The 14682-nt window shown below is 52.8% G+C and overlaps 1 protein-coding gene across 1 annotated transcript in view; it reads left to right on the forward strand.

The window, feature by feature from the left end:
• Window positions 1-1400: 1400 nt before the first annotated feature.
• LOC140458705 (mitogen-activated protein kinase kinase kinase kinase 3-like) overlaps window positions 1401-14682 on the forward strand; it is a 51814-nt gene continuing 38532 nt past the window's right edge. Inside the window, exon 1 of the mRNA XM_072553368.1 lies at window positions 1401-1832. Coding sequence (XP_072409469.1) covers window positions 1710-1832 — 123 coding nt within the window. The 5' untranslated portion in view covers window positions 1401-1709. The remainder of the gene's footprint in view (window positions 1833-14682) is intronic.

A 14682-nucleotide genomic window follows, 5' to 3' on the forward strand; every position in this document is an offset into this window, starting at 1 on the left:
CTCTGCTCATGAACAGTATTTTGTACAATAGAAATTTTTTTTTACCAAGAATGAAACGGTGTGTTTTAGATCGTGTGTGCTGAATAGAGAGACCCCCCCCCCCCCCCCAGTCTGAGAGTTGGTCACTCTCCAGCCTCTGATCATGACAGGGGCCGCTGTTTGTCTCCAAAGCGGAAGGTTTGGTGGGGGGGTGGGTCGGTGTCCGCTGTGGGATCTTGCTGTGCGTGGCGATTCTGCAAGACCTGCTCTGGGACTTTCCAATGCAGGCTGAGATCTCTACTGGCAAGCTAGGACACTGAAAGGGCAAACACAGAGGGAATGCTCTCTTGGGTTGGATATTACAGAGTCATACACCAACCTGTCCATGCTGACCAGATATCCCAACCTAATCTAGTCCCATTTGCCAGCACCCGGCCCATATCCCTCTAAACCCTTCCTATTCATATACCCATCCAAATGCCTCTTAAATGTTGCAGTTGTACCAGCCCTCCACCACATCCTCTGGCAGCTCATTCCATACACGTACCACCCTCTGTGTGAAAAAGTTTCCCCTTGGGTCTCTTTTATATCTTTCCCTATACCTAAACCTATGCCCTCTAGTTCTGGGCTCCCCCACCCTGGGGTAAAGACCATGTCCATTTACCTTATCCATGCCCCTTATAATTTTATAAACCTCTATAAGGTCACCCCTCAGCCCCTGACGCTCCAGGGAAAACAGTTCCAGCCTGTCCAGCCTCTCCCTGTAGCTCAAATCCCCCAACCCTGGCAACATCCTTGTAAATCTTTTCTGAACCCTTTCAAGTTTCACAACATCCTTCCAATAAGAAGGAGACCAGAATTGCACACAATATTCCAACAGTGGCCTAACCAATGTCCTGTACAGCCGCAACATGACCTCCTAACTCCTGTACTCAATACTCTGACCAATAAAGGAAAGCATACCAAACACCTTCTTCACTATCCTATCCACCTGGGACTCCACTTTCAAGGAGCTATGAACCTACACTCCAAGGTCTCTCTGTGTTTGCCCACACTCTCCAGCACCACTAACTGTGCAAGCAAAAACCAAGAGAACTGTGAATGCTGGAAAATCAGACACAAACAGCAATCATTGGAAAAGCTCAGCAGGTCTGGCAGCATCCGTGGAGAGAAATCTGAATTAACCCCCTTTCTACAGAAGAGTCACCAAATCTAAAACGTTGACTCCAATTTCTTTCCATGGATGCTGCCAGACCTGCTGAGCTTTTGCAGCAATCTTGGTGTGTGTGTGTTATTATCGTGGGTTTTCTGTGAGTTGCCATCTCTCTGTGTGTCCCGTTAGCTGCTGCGTTATGAGAGAGAGGGTTGGCGTGAAGCGCTGTGGGGCGTGGGTTCAGGGTCGGGGGGTGTGAGTGGCTTTGCGATCCCAGCACGGCGAGAGCTGGTGGAGCAGACATATCACTAAGCAGCTTGTGGTGGGGACTGGGTTCAACCTGGAGGTGTCACACTTAGAGAGAGAGAGTGGGGGACTTTGTCACTGGGCACATTGCTGCGCAGGACAGGAACAGGAACAGTGTGTCTGAGAGTCGAGATATTGCAGGCACGATGTTCGAGTGATTGGGAGCCCTGCGATTCTCGGCACACTGGTACCCTGGAGTGGAGGAGAATCCAAGAAAGAGATCCAGGGAAGGAGGCGAGGGATTGCCTGGGCAGAGATTTCCCCTGCACACATGATGAACAGTGTGTTTTACGATGTCCCTGAGATGGAGCTGGTCCTCTCTGACAAGAACCCCATGGATGAGTTTGAGTTGATCCAGCGAATTGGCAGCGGAACATACGGTGATGTGTTTAAGGTCGGCTTTGCTTTACCATTGTTAAAACACAGCGCTCAGCGAATAGAGAAGTCAGAAGCTCTCTCTCTCTCTCGCTCTCACTCTCGTTTCCGTTTGTACCTCACTTCTGTTCCTTTTCTAACTGATACAGATCTTATCATGTTTACGCAGTGCCCATCTCTAACCCTTCAAATCTGCAGGGTCCTGGCACATGTTTGGGAGCGTTCCCTGGGTGAAGGGATGAGCTTGTCAATCAGATTTATTAGTATCAGTATGTTACAGGTTAGTGTAGTTCAGTATGTAAACCTCTCTCTCTTGCTCTCTCTTTTTATCTCTCTCTTTCACTTTCTTTTGCTGTTTCTGTCCTCTCTCTCTCTCTCTCTCTCTCTCTCTCTCCTCCTCCTCTCTCTGTCTTTTGCCCATTTCTCACATACTTCCCCCCTCTCTAACCTTTGTCAGTTTGTTTGAGGATCCGAGCCCCATCTTCCAGGCTGACCTTCCATGGTGTCAGTGCTGAAAGAACGCCGCACTCTATGGTGGAATAGCCAGGAGTGTATGGGATGGAGGGGGCCTTTTGGAGCCACCCTACTGCTCGACAGGGTCACCGCTGACCTGATCCCTCACCCTACCCTGGGTAACCTTTCACTCCAGTTGCCCACCTCACTCTCAAAGTCGTTCATAGATGTTGTCCCCACCTCCTCGTCAGGAAGGCAGTTCCAGAAACTCAAACCGTCCGAGGGGACCAAATTCTCGTCTCCCCATTTTTAAAAACACAGGACTGTGGATTCTCTCGTAACAGGGAACGTCCTCTCTGTACCACCCTTTGCGATCTGATAACACTTCTCAATCAAATTGCCCCCTCAAACCTTTTCCCCGTAACACAATCCACCCATTCCCAGTTAATACCTTCCAACAGTTTATAGTTAAGGTTCCTGGCACCCCGGTCTTGGTAGAGGTTTGAGCAGAGTACAATCCCACACCCATCGCACACGTACAGTTTTCACAATTATCCCCTATTCCATGGAGAAAAGTCTCTGAGAGTTCACATCCCACTCAGGAAACTGGTCACATTGACATTCCAACTCTGCTCACTTGAAGGTGATCTTTGGTGGTGACTCTGCCAACCATCGTCAGTGGTTGTAGACACCCATCTGGGTCACCAGTGCCCTTTCGGGAGAGGAAATCTAACCCAGTCTGGCCTACTCGTGACTCCAGACCCCACAACAATATGGCTGACTCTGAACTGCTCTCCGAAAAGCCCTGAGCAGGATGCACAGGGACAATTCAGAATGTGCAGCAAGTGCACTAACGATCCTCAGACTTCCAAACCCACGGCCACTTCCATCCAGAAGGACAAGGGGGCAGCAGATACATGGGACCACCGCCCCCTGCAAGTTCCCCTCCGAGCCCCTCACCATCCCGACTTGGAAATATCTCGCCGTTCCCTCAGTCTGGCTGGGTCAGAATCCTGGGATTCCCTCCCTAAGGGACACTGTGGGTCTACCCACAGCACATGGACTGCAGCGGGTCAAGAAGGCAGCTCACCCCCACCTTCCCAAGGGGGGCAACTAGGGACGGGGGCAAGAAATACTGTGCCCAGCCAGCGACCCCCACATCCCACAAAAGAATAAGTAAAAGCGCAAGTGACTGAGGTGTCAGTGGGGGAGCACTTCTGGGCCAGCGACCGTAATTCTATTAGTTTTAAAATAGTGATGGGAAAAAAACAGATCTGAAGATTGAGTTCTAAATTGGAGGAAGGCCGATTTTGACAGTATTAGGCAAAAACTTTCACAAGTTGACTGGGGGCAGACGTTTGCATGTAAAAGGGGTGGCTGGAAACTGGGAAGCCTTCAGAAATGAGATAACAAGAGTCCAGACACCGTCTATTCCTGTTAGGGTGAAAGGGAAGGCTGGTAGTTGTAGGGAATGCTGGATGACTGGAGAAATTGAGGGTTTGGTTAAGAAAAAGAAGGAAGCATTTGTCAGGTATAGACAGGACAGATCGAGTGAATCCCTCAGAGTATAAGGACAGTAACAGTACACTCGTGGGAAATCAGGAGGGCAAAAAGGGGACATGAGATAGCTTTGGTAAATAGGGCTGAGGAGAATCTAAAGGGATTTTATAAATACATTAAGGACAAAAGGGAGAGAATAGGGCCCCTTAAAGATCAACGTGGTTGTCAATGTGTGGAAATGGAGGAGATAGGGGAGATACTAAACAAATATTTTGCGTCAGTGTTTACTGTGGAGAAGGACATGGAAGATAGAGATCATGGGGAAATAACTAGGGATAGCTTGAAAAATGTCCAGATTACAAAGGTGGAAGTGCTGGATGTCTTAAAATACATAAAGGTGGATAAATCCCCAGGACCTGATCAAGTGTACTCAAGAACTCTGTGGGAAGCTAGAGAAGTGATTGCTGGGCCTCTTGCTGAGATATTTGTATCATCGATAGTCACAGGTGAGGTGCCGGAAGACTGGAGGTTGGCAAACGTGGTGCCACTGTTTAAGAAGGGTGGTAAAGACAAGCCAGGGAACTATAGACCAGTGAGCCTGACCTCGGTGGTGGGCAAGTTGTTGGAGGGAATCCTGAGGGACAGGATGTACATGTATTTGGAAAGGCAAGGACTGATTGGGGATAGTCAACATGGCTTTGTGTGTGGGAAATCATGTCTCACAAACTTGATTGAATTTTTGAAGAAGTAACAAAGAGGATTGATGAGGATAGAGTGGTGGATCTGATCTATATGGACTTCAGTAAGGCATTCGACAAGGTTCCCCATGGGAGACTGATTAGCAAGGTTAGATCTCATGGAATACAGGGAGAACTAGCCATTTGGATACAGAACTGGCTCAAAGGTAGAAGACAGAGGGTGGTGGTGGAGGGTTGTTTTTCAGACTGGAGGCCTGTGACCAGTGGAGTGCCACAAGGATCGGTGCTGGGCCCTCTACTTTTTGTCATTTACATAAATGATTTGGATGTGAGGTATAGTTAGTAAGTTTGCAGATGACACCAAAATTGGAGGTGTAGTGGACAGCAAAGAGGGTTACCTCAGATTACAACAGGATCTGGACCAGATGGGCCAATGGGCTGAGAAGTGGCAGATGGAGTTTAATTCAGATAAATGTGAGGTGCTGCATTTTGGGAAAGCAAATCTTAGCAGGACTTATACACTTAATGGTAAGGTCCTAGGGAGTGTTGCTGAACAAAGAGACCTTGGAGTGTAGGTTCATAGCTCCTTGAAAGTGGAGTCGCAGGTAAATAGGATAGTGAAGAAGGCGTTTGGTATGCTTTCCTTTATTGGTCAGAGTCTTGAGTACAGGACATTGGTTAGGCCACTGTTGGAATATTGTGTGCAATTCTGGTCTCCTTCCTATTGGAAAGTTGTTGTGAAACTTGAAAGGGTTCAGAAAAGATTTACAAAGATGTTGCCAGGGTTGGAGGATCTGAGCTACAGGGAGAGGCTGAACAGACTGGGGCTGTTTTCCCCGGAGCGTCGGAGGCTGAGGGGTGACCTTATAGAGGTTTATAAAATCATAAAGGGGCATGGATAGGATAAATAGACAAAGTTCTGGACTCCCTGGGGTTGGGGAGTCCAGAACTAGAGGGGCCATAGGTTTAGGGTGAGAGGGGAAAGATATAAAAGAGACCCAAGGGGCAACTTTTTCACGCAGAGGGTGGTGCGTGTATGGAATGAGCTGCCAGAGGATGTGGTGGAGGCTGGTACAATTGCAACATTTAAGAGGCATTTGGATGGGTATATGAATAGGAAGGGTTTGGAGGGATATGGGCCGGGTGCTGGCAGGTGGGGACTATCTGGTTGGCATGGACAGGTTAGACCGAAGGGTCTGTTTCTGTACTGTGACACTACAGTGATGAAAAAGATCATTCAGAAAACAGAGTGTGCGGCTTCCTAATGAAGGAGAAAGGGCGATGGAGGAGGGGGAGGACGGACGGGAATTCCCGATCTCCGACCCCAGGCAGCTGGAGACATGGCCCCTATTGACGGGGCAATGGGAATCAGGGGGATGCTCCAGAGGCCGGGATTGGAGGGAGAGACCCAGATAGGGAGGGGGTGTAGGGGGGTTACAGAGATAGGGAGGGGGTGTGGGGGGGTTACAGAGATAGGGAGAGGGTGTAGGGGGGTTACAGAGATAGGGAGGGGGTTGTAGGGGGGTTACAGAGATAGGGAGGGGGTGTAGGGGGGGTTACAGAGATAGGGAGTGGGTGTAGGGGTTGGAGGGAGATACAGAGATAGGGAGGGGGTGTATGGCCTGGAGGGGGTTACAAAGATAGGGAGGGGGTGTAGGGGCTGGAGAGGGTTACAGAGATGGGGGGGGGGGGGAGTGTAGGGGGCCGGAGGGGGTTACAGAGATAGGGAGGGGGTGTAGGGGCTGGAGGGGGTGACAGAGACAGGGAGGGGGTGTAGGGGCTGGAGGGGGTGACAGAGACAGGGAGGGGGTGTAGGGGCTGGAGGGGGTGACAGAGATAGGGAGGGGGGTGGGTGTGGTCTACTTACGCAGTTGGTGATGAGTTAAGGGACTTGCTGTGAGGTGGGACATGGGGACAGAGCTCTGCTCCTGAGCTCCGTGTGTGGGTCAGTTTGGGTCTGGAGGTGAAATCAATATGATGGTGTCAGTCTGTGCAGTGGGCATCACACTGAAAGTGCAGATCCCCTTCAGTCTGTTTGCAGGTAGTTGTATGAAATGAAAGTTTGTGTAATGGATGACTCTGGGTGAGTGCTCAGAGCATTGTCGCTGTCGTAATGTGGGGAAGGAAGCGTGCAATCCACATTGTGAAACAAGGAGGGACTGGCTTTGTCCTCAGACACACACAGACATGTACACACAGACTAACACACACGCATACACAGACTGACAGCACACAGAGATACACACACGCACAGACTGACTGACATACACACATAGAGTGAAACACACACACGCACTGACACACACACACACGCACTGACACACATGCGCACACACACACACACGCACTGACACACATGCACACACACACACACACACACACACACAGCACAACGCATCACAGACTGGCCTTCCTCCAGGACCTGAACTGGTACAGTTAGGGGGCTGGGGGTGAAATCACTGCTTTCCCATCACTCCCACCCCCTAACCACCTCCTCCCACCCCCCCCCCCCCCCCGTTCCCACTCCACCCACATCTGAGACCTTGTTCCTCACCACTGACTGTGAGGTTCTCAATGGTGGGCAGTGTGGCCTGTCATTCTCAGCTGTTTGACCAGGAGAGGCTGATTGTGTCTCTCTCTAGCTCCTGTTGGGAGCAGGTCAGTTCAGGAGGGAGTTCGGGAGTGTGTAGAGAGAAGGGGCAGGAGAAGGGCTGCTGGAGCCCTGGTTCCCAGGGTGAGCACACTGACTGACTGACTGCCGTGTTCACACTGACAGCCTACAAGAGGAAGTACCTGTTGGTGTTACATGGTGTGGTTTTCCTGTAGCCTACTCCCCACTGCACACGACAGAGCATAACATTCACAAACACTGAGCTGACAGTATTCGGAAGTGATAGTTACCAAACAGGGCCACTCACAGCTTATAGGGCAGACATATACCTCTGCACCTTCACTCTGTATCTAACCCCGTGCTGTCCCTGTCCTGGGAGTGTTTGATGGGGGGACAGTGTAGAGGGAGCTTTACTCTGTATCTAACCCCGTGCTGTCCCTGTCCTGGGAGTGTTTGATGGGGGGACAGTGTTGAGGGAGCTTTACTCTGTATCTAACCCCATGCTGTCCTGTCCTGGGAGTGTTTTGATGGGGGGACAGTGTTGAGGGAGCTTTACTCTGTATCTAACCCCATGCTGTCCCTGTCCTGGGAGTGTTTGATGGAGGGACAGTGTAGAGGAAGCTTTACTCTGTATCTAACCCTGTGCTGTCCCTGTCCTGACCATCCCTAGTTGCCCCTTGAGGAGGTGGGGAATGAGCTGCCTTCTTGACCCCCTGCAGTCCATGTGCTGTGGGTAGACCCACAGTGTCCCTTAGGGAGGGAATCCAGGATTCTGACCCAGCCAGACTGAGGGAACGGCGAGATATTTCCAAGTCGGGATGGTGAGGGGCTCGGAGGGGAACTTGCAGTGGGTGGTGTTCCCATGTATCTGCTGCCCCTTGTCCTTCTGGATGGAAGTGGCCGTGGGTTTGGAAGGTGCTGCCTGAGGATCTTTGGGGAGTTTCTGCAGTGTATCTTGTAGCTGGTACACACTGCTGTTACTGAGGGTCGGTGGGGGGGGAGGGGGGAGGGAGGGAGGGGGTGTTTGTGGGTGTGGGGCCAATCCAGCGGGGGGCTGCTTTGTCCCTGGATGGTGTCGAGCTTCTTGAGTGTTGTTGGAGCTGCCCCCACCCCAGAGGGCAAGTGGGGAGTGTTCCCTCACCCTCCTGCCTTGTGTCTTGTATATGGTGGGACAGGCTTTGGGGGGGAGTCAGGAGGGGAGTTACTCACTGCAGGATTCCCAGCCTCTGACCTGCTCTTGGAGCCGCTGGGTTGATGTGGTGAGTCCGGTAGAGTTTCTGGTCAATGGTAACCCCCAGGATGTTGATAGTGGGGGGGGGGGGGGGGGGATTCAGTGATGGGAACACCATTGAATGTCAAGGGGGGATGGTTCGACTGTCTCTTATTGGTGATGGTCATAGCCTGGTATTTGTGTGGTCTGAATATTACTTGCCACTGGTCAGCCCAAGCCTGGCTATTGTCCCGATCTTGTTCCATTTGAACACAGACTGCTTCAGTATCTGGGGATGGTGAATGGAGCTGAACACTGTGCAATCACCAGTGAACATCCCCCCACTTGGGGACCTTCTGATGGAGGGAGGGTCATTGATGAAGCAGCTGAAGGTGGTTGGGGGTGAGGACACTCCCCTGAGGGAGTCCTGGAGAGATGGTCTGGAGCTGGGATGGCTGACCCTCCAATAAAAACCATTTTCCTATGTACTAGTATGACTCCAACCAGCAGAGAGTTTGCCCCCTGCCACCCATTGATCCCAGTTTGCCCGGGCTCCTTGATGCCACACTCGGTCAAACACAGCCTTGATGTCACGGGCTTGTCCCTCTCCCCTTCCCTCTGGGATTCAGCTCCTTTTGTCCGTGTTTGACCCAAGGCTGGAATGAGATCAGGAGCTGAGTGACCCTGGGGGGAATCCAAACTGGGCGTCACTGAGCTGGTTATTGGGGAGGCAGGTGCTGCCTGAGAGCACTGTTACTGACCCCTTCCATCACTTTACTGAGGATCGAGAGGAGACTGAGTGGACGGTGATTGGCCGGGTTGGATTTGTCCTGCTTTTTGTGTACAGGACATACCTGAGCAACTTTCCACATTGTCGGGTAGATGCCAGTGTTGTAACTGGACTGGAACAGCAATGGCAGGTTGTGGAGCACACGTCTTTAGTACTATTGCCGGAATGTTATCAGGGCCCATCGTCTTTGCAGTCTCCTGTATCGCCACCTGTTCCTTGAGATCACATGGAGTGTATCGAATTGGCTGGAGACTGGTCTCTGTGATGCTGGAGACCTTAAATAAAATGACAAAAAATAGTCTTATAGCTTAATAATATTTTTGAGGATCGAAACTCGACAATGTGCCTGATGTTTTCAGTTCCTGAAATCTCTTAATGAAGCTCTCGATCATATTACTGTTCAATTGAGGTGGCTGTGCATCATGTTATAGAATTTTATATCACAGAAGGAGGCCACTTGTCCCATTGTGTCTATACTGGCCCTTGGAAGAGCTCCCTCGCCAGTCCCACTCTCCAGCCCTATCTCCATAGCCCTTTAATATCCCTTTCAAATATATATCCAGCTGTCTTTTGAAATCTGCCTCCAACACTATCTCAGGCAGTACATTCCAAATCCTAATGACTCTCTGAGTAAAGAGCTTTCTCATCACCTCATTCCTCGTTCCCTTGTTGATCCCCGAGTTACTGTCACACCAACTTCCAGAAACAGAAAATCCTTCTTTACTCTGTCAAAATTGTCCCTAATTTTGAACACCTCGATAAAGTCACCTCTTAATCCCTGCTCCATGCAGAATCAAGCAAATCTCTCTAACCTTTCCTTGTGTTCCAACATCCCCAATTCCTGGTGCCTTTTTGGGGAACCTCCGTTGCCCTCTCTTCAGTGTCGGAATATCCTCGCAGAACTGAACCGAGGGAGGAACAGGGATTGAGATGTTAAATCTGATGTCCCTTCCTCCAGCTGCTTTCCGCACTCAGAGATATCCCACAGGCAAATGAAGGGCTTTCATTGGAGAGTGCAGAGTGTTGTCCTATAGGAAACACAGCAGCTCATTGTCGCACAGCAAGATCCCACACACAGCAATGCGGGAATGACCCAGATCGCTTGTATTTACTGATGTTGGTTGCGGGATGAACACTGACCCACCGACAGTGCCCACTCCCTCAGCGCTGACCCACCGACAGTGCCCGTTCCCTCAGCGCTGACCCTCCGACAGTGCCCGCTCCCTCAGCGCTGACCCTCCGACAGTGCCCGCTCCCTCAGCGCTGACCCTCCGACAGTACCCACTCCCTCAGCGCTGACCCTCTGACAGTGCCCACACCCTCAGCACTGACCCTCCGACAGTGCCCACTCCCTCAGCACTAACCCTCTGACAGTGCCCACTCCCTCAGTGCTGACCCTCCGACAGTGCCCGCTCCCTCAGCACTGACCCTCTGACAGTGCCCACACTCTCAGTACTGACCCTCCGACAGTGCCCGCTCCCTCAGCACTGACCCTCCGACAGTGCCCACACTCTCAGTACTGACCCTCCAACAATGCCCACTCCCTCAGCACTGACCCTCCGACAGAGCCCACTCCCTCAGCGCTAACCCTTTGACAGTGCCCACTCCCTCAGCACTGACCCTCCGACAATGCCCACTCCCTCAGCACTGACCCTCCGACAGTACCCACTCCCTCAGCGCTGACCCTCCCACAGTGCCCGCTCCCTCAGCACTGACCCTCCCACAGTGCCCGCTTCCTCAGCACTGACCCTCCCACAGTGCCCGCTCCCTCCGCACTGACCCTCCGACAGTGCCCGCTCCCTCAGCACTGACCCTCCGACAGTACCCACACTCTCAGTACTGACCCTCCAAAAGTGCCCACTCCCTTAGCACTGACCCTCTGACAGTGCCCACTCCCTCAGCACTGACCCTCCGACGGTGCCCACACTCTCAGTACTGACCCTCCAACAGTGCCCACTCCCTCAGCACTGACCCTCCAACGGTGCCCACTCCCTCAGCACTGACCCTCTGACAGTGCCCACTCCCTCAGCACTGACCCTCCAACGGTGCCCACACTCTCAGTACTGACCCTCCGACAGTGCCCACTCCCTCAGCACTGACCCTCTGACAGTGCCCGCTCCCTCAGCACTGACCCTCTGACAGTGCCCACTCCCTCAGCGCTGACCCTCCGACAGTGCTGCACTCCCTCAGCACTGACCCTCAGACAGTGCCCACTCCCTCAGCACTAACCCTCTGACAGTGCCCACACCCTCAGTACTGACCCTCCCACGGTGCCCACTCCCTCAGCACTGACCCTCAGACAGTGCCCACTCCCTCAGCACTGACCCTCCGACAGTGCCCACTCCCTCAGCACTGACCCTCCGACAGTGCCCGCTCCCTCAGCACTGACCCTCCGACAGTGCCCGCTCCCTCAGCACTGACCCTCTGACAGTGCCCGCTCCCTCAGCACTGACCCTCCGACAGTGCCCGCTTCCTCAGCACTGACCCTCCGACAGTGCCCACTCCCTCAGCGCTGACCCTCTGACAGTGCCCACTCCCTCAGCACTGACCCTCCGACAGTGCCCACTCCCTCAGCGCTAACCCTTTGACAGTGCCCACTCCCTCAGCACTAACCCTTTGACAGTGCCCACTCCCTCTGCGCTGACCCTCCGACAGTGCCCGCTCCCTCAGCACTGACCCTCCAACAGTCCCCACTCCCTCAGCACTGACCCTCTGACAGTGCCCACTCCCTCAGCGCTGACCCTCCGACACTGCCCACTCCCTCAGCGCTGACCTTCCGACAGTGCCCACTCCCTCAGCACTGACCCTCCCACAGTGCCCGCTCCCTCAGCACTGACCCTCCGACAGTGCCCACTCCCTCAGTACTGACCCTCCGACAGTGCCCACTCCCTCAGCGCTGACCCTCCGACAGTGCCCACTCCCTCAGCGCTGACCTTCCACCAGTGCCCACTCCCTCAGCACTGACCCTCCCACAGTGCCCGCTCCCTCAGCACTGACCCTCCAACAGTGCCCACTCCCTCAGCACTGACCCTCCGACAGTGCCCGCTCCCTCAGTACTGACCCTCCGACAGTGCCCACTCCCTCAGCACTGACCCTCCGACAGTGCGGCACTCCGTCAGCACTGACCCTCCGACAGTGCCCACTCCCTCAGCACTGACCCTCCGATAGTGCGGCACTCCGTCAGCACTGACCCTCCGACAGTGCCCACTCCCTCAGCACTGACCCCCCGACAGTGCGGCACTCCCTCAGCACTGACCCTCAAACAGTGCCCACTCCCTCAGCACTGACCCTCCGACAGTGCAGCACTCCCTCAGTACTGACTCTTTGTCAGGATCTTGAAGCAGAGCAGTCAGGGTGTCTTACACATTGTTCCAAAGAGCTGGCCCACAGTAGATGGGTGGAATGGCCTCTGCACGGGATATGCTGGTGTTGAAAGTTAAGACACGATAGGCCTCATGGTCTGAAAGGAATCCTTCGCCTTGAAATCACTTTGCCAACTACCTGTGGTAGGGGCAGAGGTGTGCCTGCTGTGAGTGTGGGATGGTGTTGGGTAGTTGAGGACTGACACAGCCATGAGATAATCTCAGGAACGGGGACAGAGGTCTCTCTCTCTCTCTGGTGTGGTCTGGGTCTGTGAGGTTGGGGGACTCAGTGTCACTGGGTGCTGAAAGTTGTTCTGTATTCTCCACAGGAAGCCAACCCCCAAGCCACTGCCTGATGAGTCTGATCTCTCACTGATTCCACCCTGCCCTGATTTACACTTTCTGACTGTGTGAACGGCTGGCTATCCAGAACCTAACACAAGAAACACCCTGTTCACCTCAGCAACAGGAAGCATCGATAAAAATAACACACTCTCTTTACACCCCCCACCCCCCCCAACCAAACACTCCCAGGGACAGGGACAGCACGGGGTTAGATACAGAGTAAAGCTCCCTGTACACTGTCCCCCCCATCAAACACTCCCAGGACAGGGACAGCACGGGGTTAGATACAGAGTAAAGCTCCCTGTACACTGTCCCCCCCATCAAACACTCCCAGGACAGGGACAGCACGGGGTTAGATACAGAGTAAAGCTCCCTCTACACTGTCCTCCCATCAAACACTCCCAGGGACAGGGACAGCATGGGGTTAGATACAGAGTAAAGCACCCTCTACACTGTCCCTTTTCAAGCAGCTTGAGTTTTCTACAAAATAGCTTCCCCCTGATGTTTCTGATGTTCTGTCACTGTCACATAAACACAGGAACCAATTTGCACACAGAGAGATCCCACGTACTACACGTTATCTCTAATCGCCAGGATTACAGTATTTGGAGACTTAAAACATAAGGAGCTGTGAGAACTGTAACAGTGCGGTGTGTTTCTCTGAACTGTGATGACCCACTCTCTCTTTCTGTCTCTCTGTCTCTCTCTCTCTCTCTCCCTTTCTCTCTGTCTCTGTCTCTCTCTCCCTCTCTCTCTCTCTCTCTCTCTCTGTCTCTCTCACTCTCTCTCTCTGACAGTTTGGGGTCTGTAGTCTACACTCCCATCAAGGTAAAAGCAAGGACTGGAGACCAGAGTCTAGATTAGTGTGGTGCTGGAAAAGTACAGCAGGTCAGGCAGCATCTGAGGAGCGAGAAAATCGACGTTTCGGGCAAAAGTCTTTCTTCACTCCCACCACGACATTTCCCCCTTCAGAGTGCTTTATTTTGACCAAGATGGACTCATTTGATGGTCCTTCGAAGATTCCATCCTCCTCACTGCCATATCGGATTCCTTGGTTGATACCCACAGCTCCTCCCTGTGCCCTCACTGGCTTGTCTGAACACCATGTGAACAGTGAGGTGGAGCTGTCAATCCTGACTGTCTTTCGGTCAAACCTCCATCGTAGCAAAGGTGTCACAGACCCACCACCTACCCTAACCCTGTAACGCTGCACTTCCCCACCTACAGGGTTCCTAAGGCACCCTAACCTGCACAACCCTGGGCACTATGGGACAATTTCCCATGGCCAATCCACCCTAACCTGTACATCCCTGGGGACTATGGGACAATTTCCCACGGCCAATCCACCCTAACCTGCACATCCCTGGACACTATGGGACAATTTCCCAATGGCCAATCCACCCGAACCTGCACATCCCTGGGCACTATGGGATAATTTCCCATGGCCAATCCACCCTAACCTGCACATCCCTGGGCACTATGGGACAATTTCCCATGGCCAATCCACCCTAACCTGTACATCCCTGGACACTATGGGACAATTTCCCATGGCCAATCCACCCTAACCTGCACATCCCTGGACACTATGGGACAATTTCCCATGGCCAATCCACCCTAACCTGCACATCCCTGGGCACTATGGGACAATTTCCCATGGCCAATCCACCCTAACCTGCACATCTCTGGGCACTATGGGACAACTTCCCAGAGCCAATCCACACTAACCTGCACATCCCTTGGCATTATCGGACAATTTCCCATGGCCAACCCACCCTAACCTGCACATCCCTGGACACTATGGGACAATTTCCCATGGCCAATCCACCCTAACTTGTACATCCCTGGACACTGTGGGACACTTTCCCATGGCCAATCCACCCTAACCTGCACATCCCTGAAC

Source organism: Chiloscyllium punctatum, chromosome 34 (genome assembly GCF_047496795.1).
Source record: "Chiloscyllium punctatum isolate Juve2018m chromosome 34, sChiPun1.3, whole genome shotgun sequence".
Taxonomy (NCBI): domain Eukaryota; kingdom Metazoa; phylum Chordata; class Chondrichthyes; order Orectolobiformes; family Hemiscylliidae; genus Chiloscyllium; species Chiloscyllium punctatum.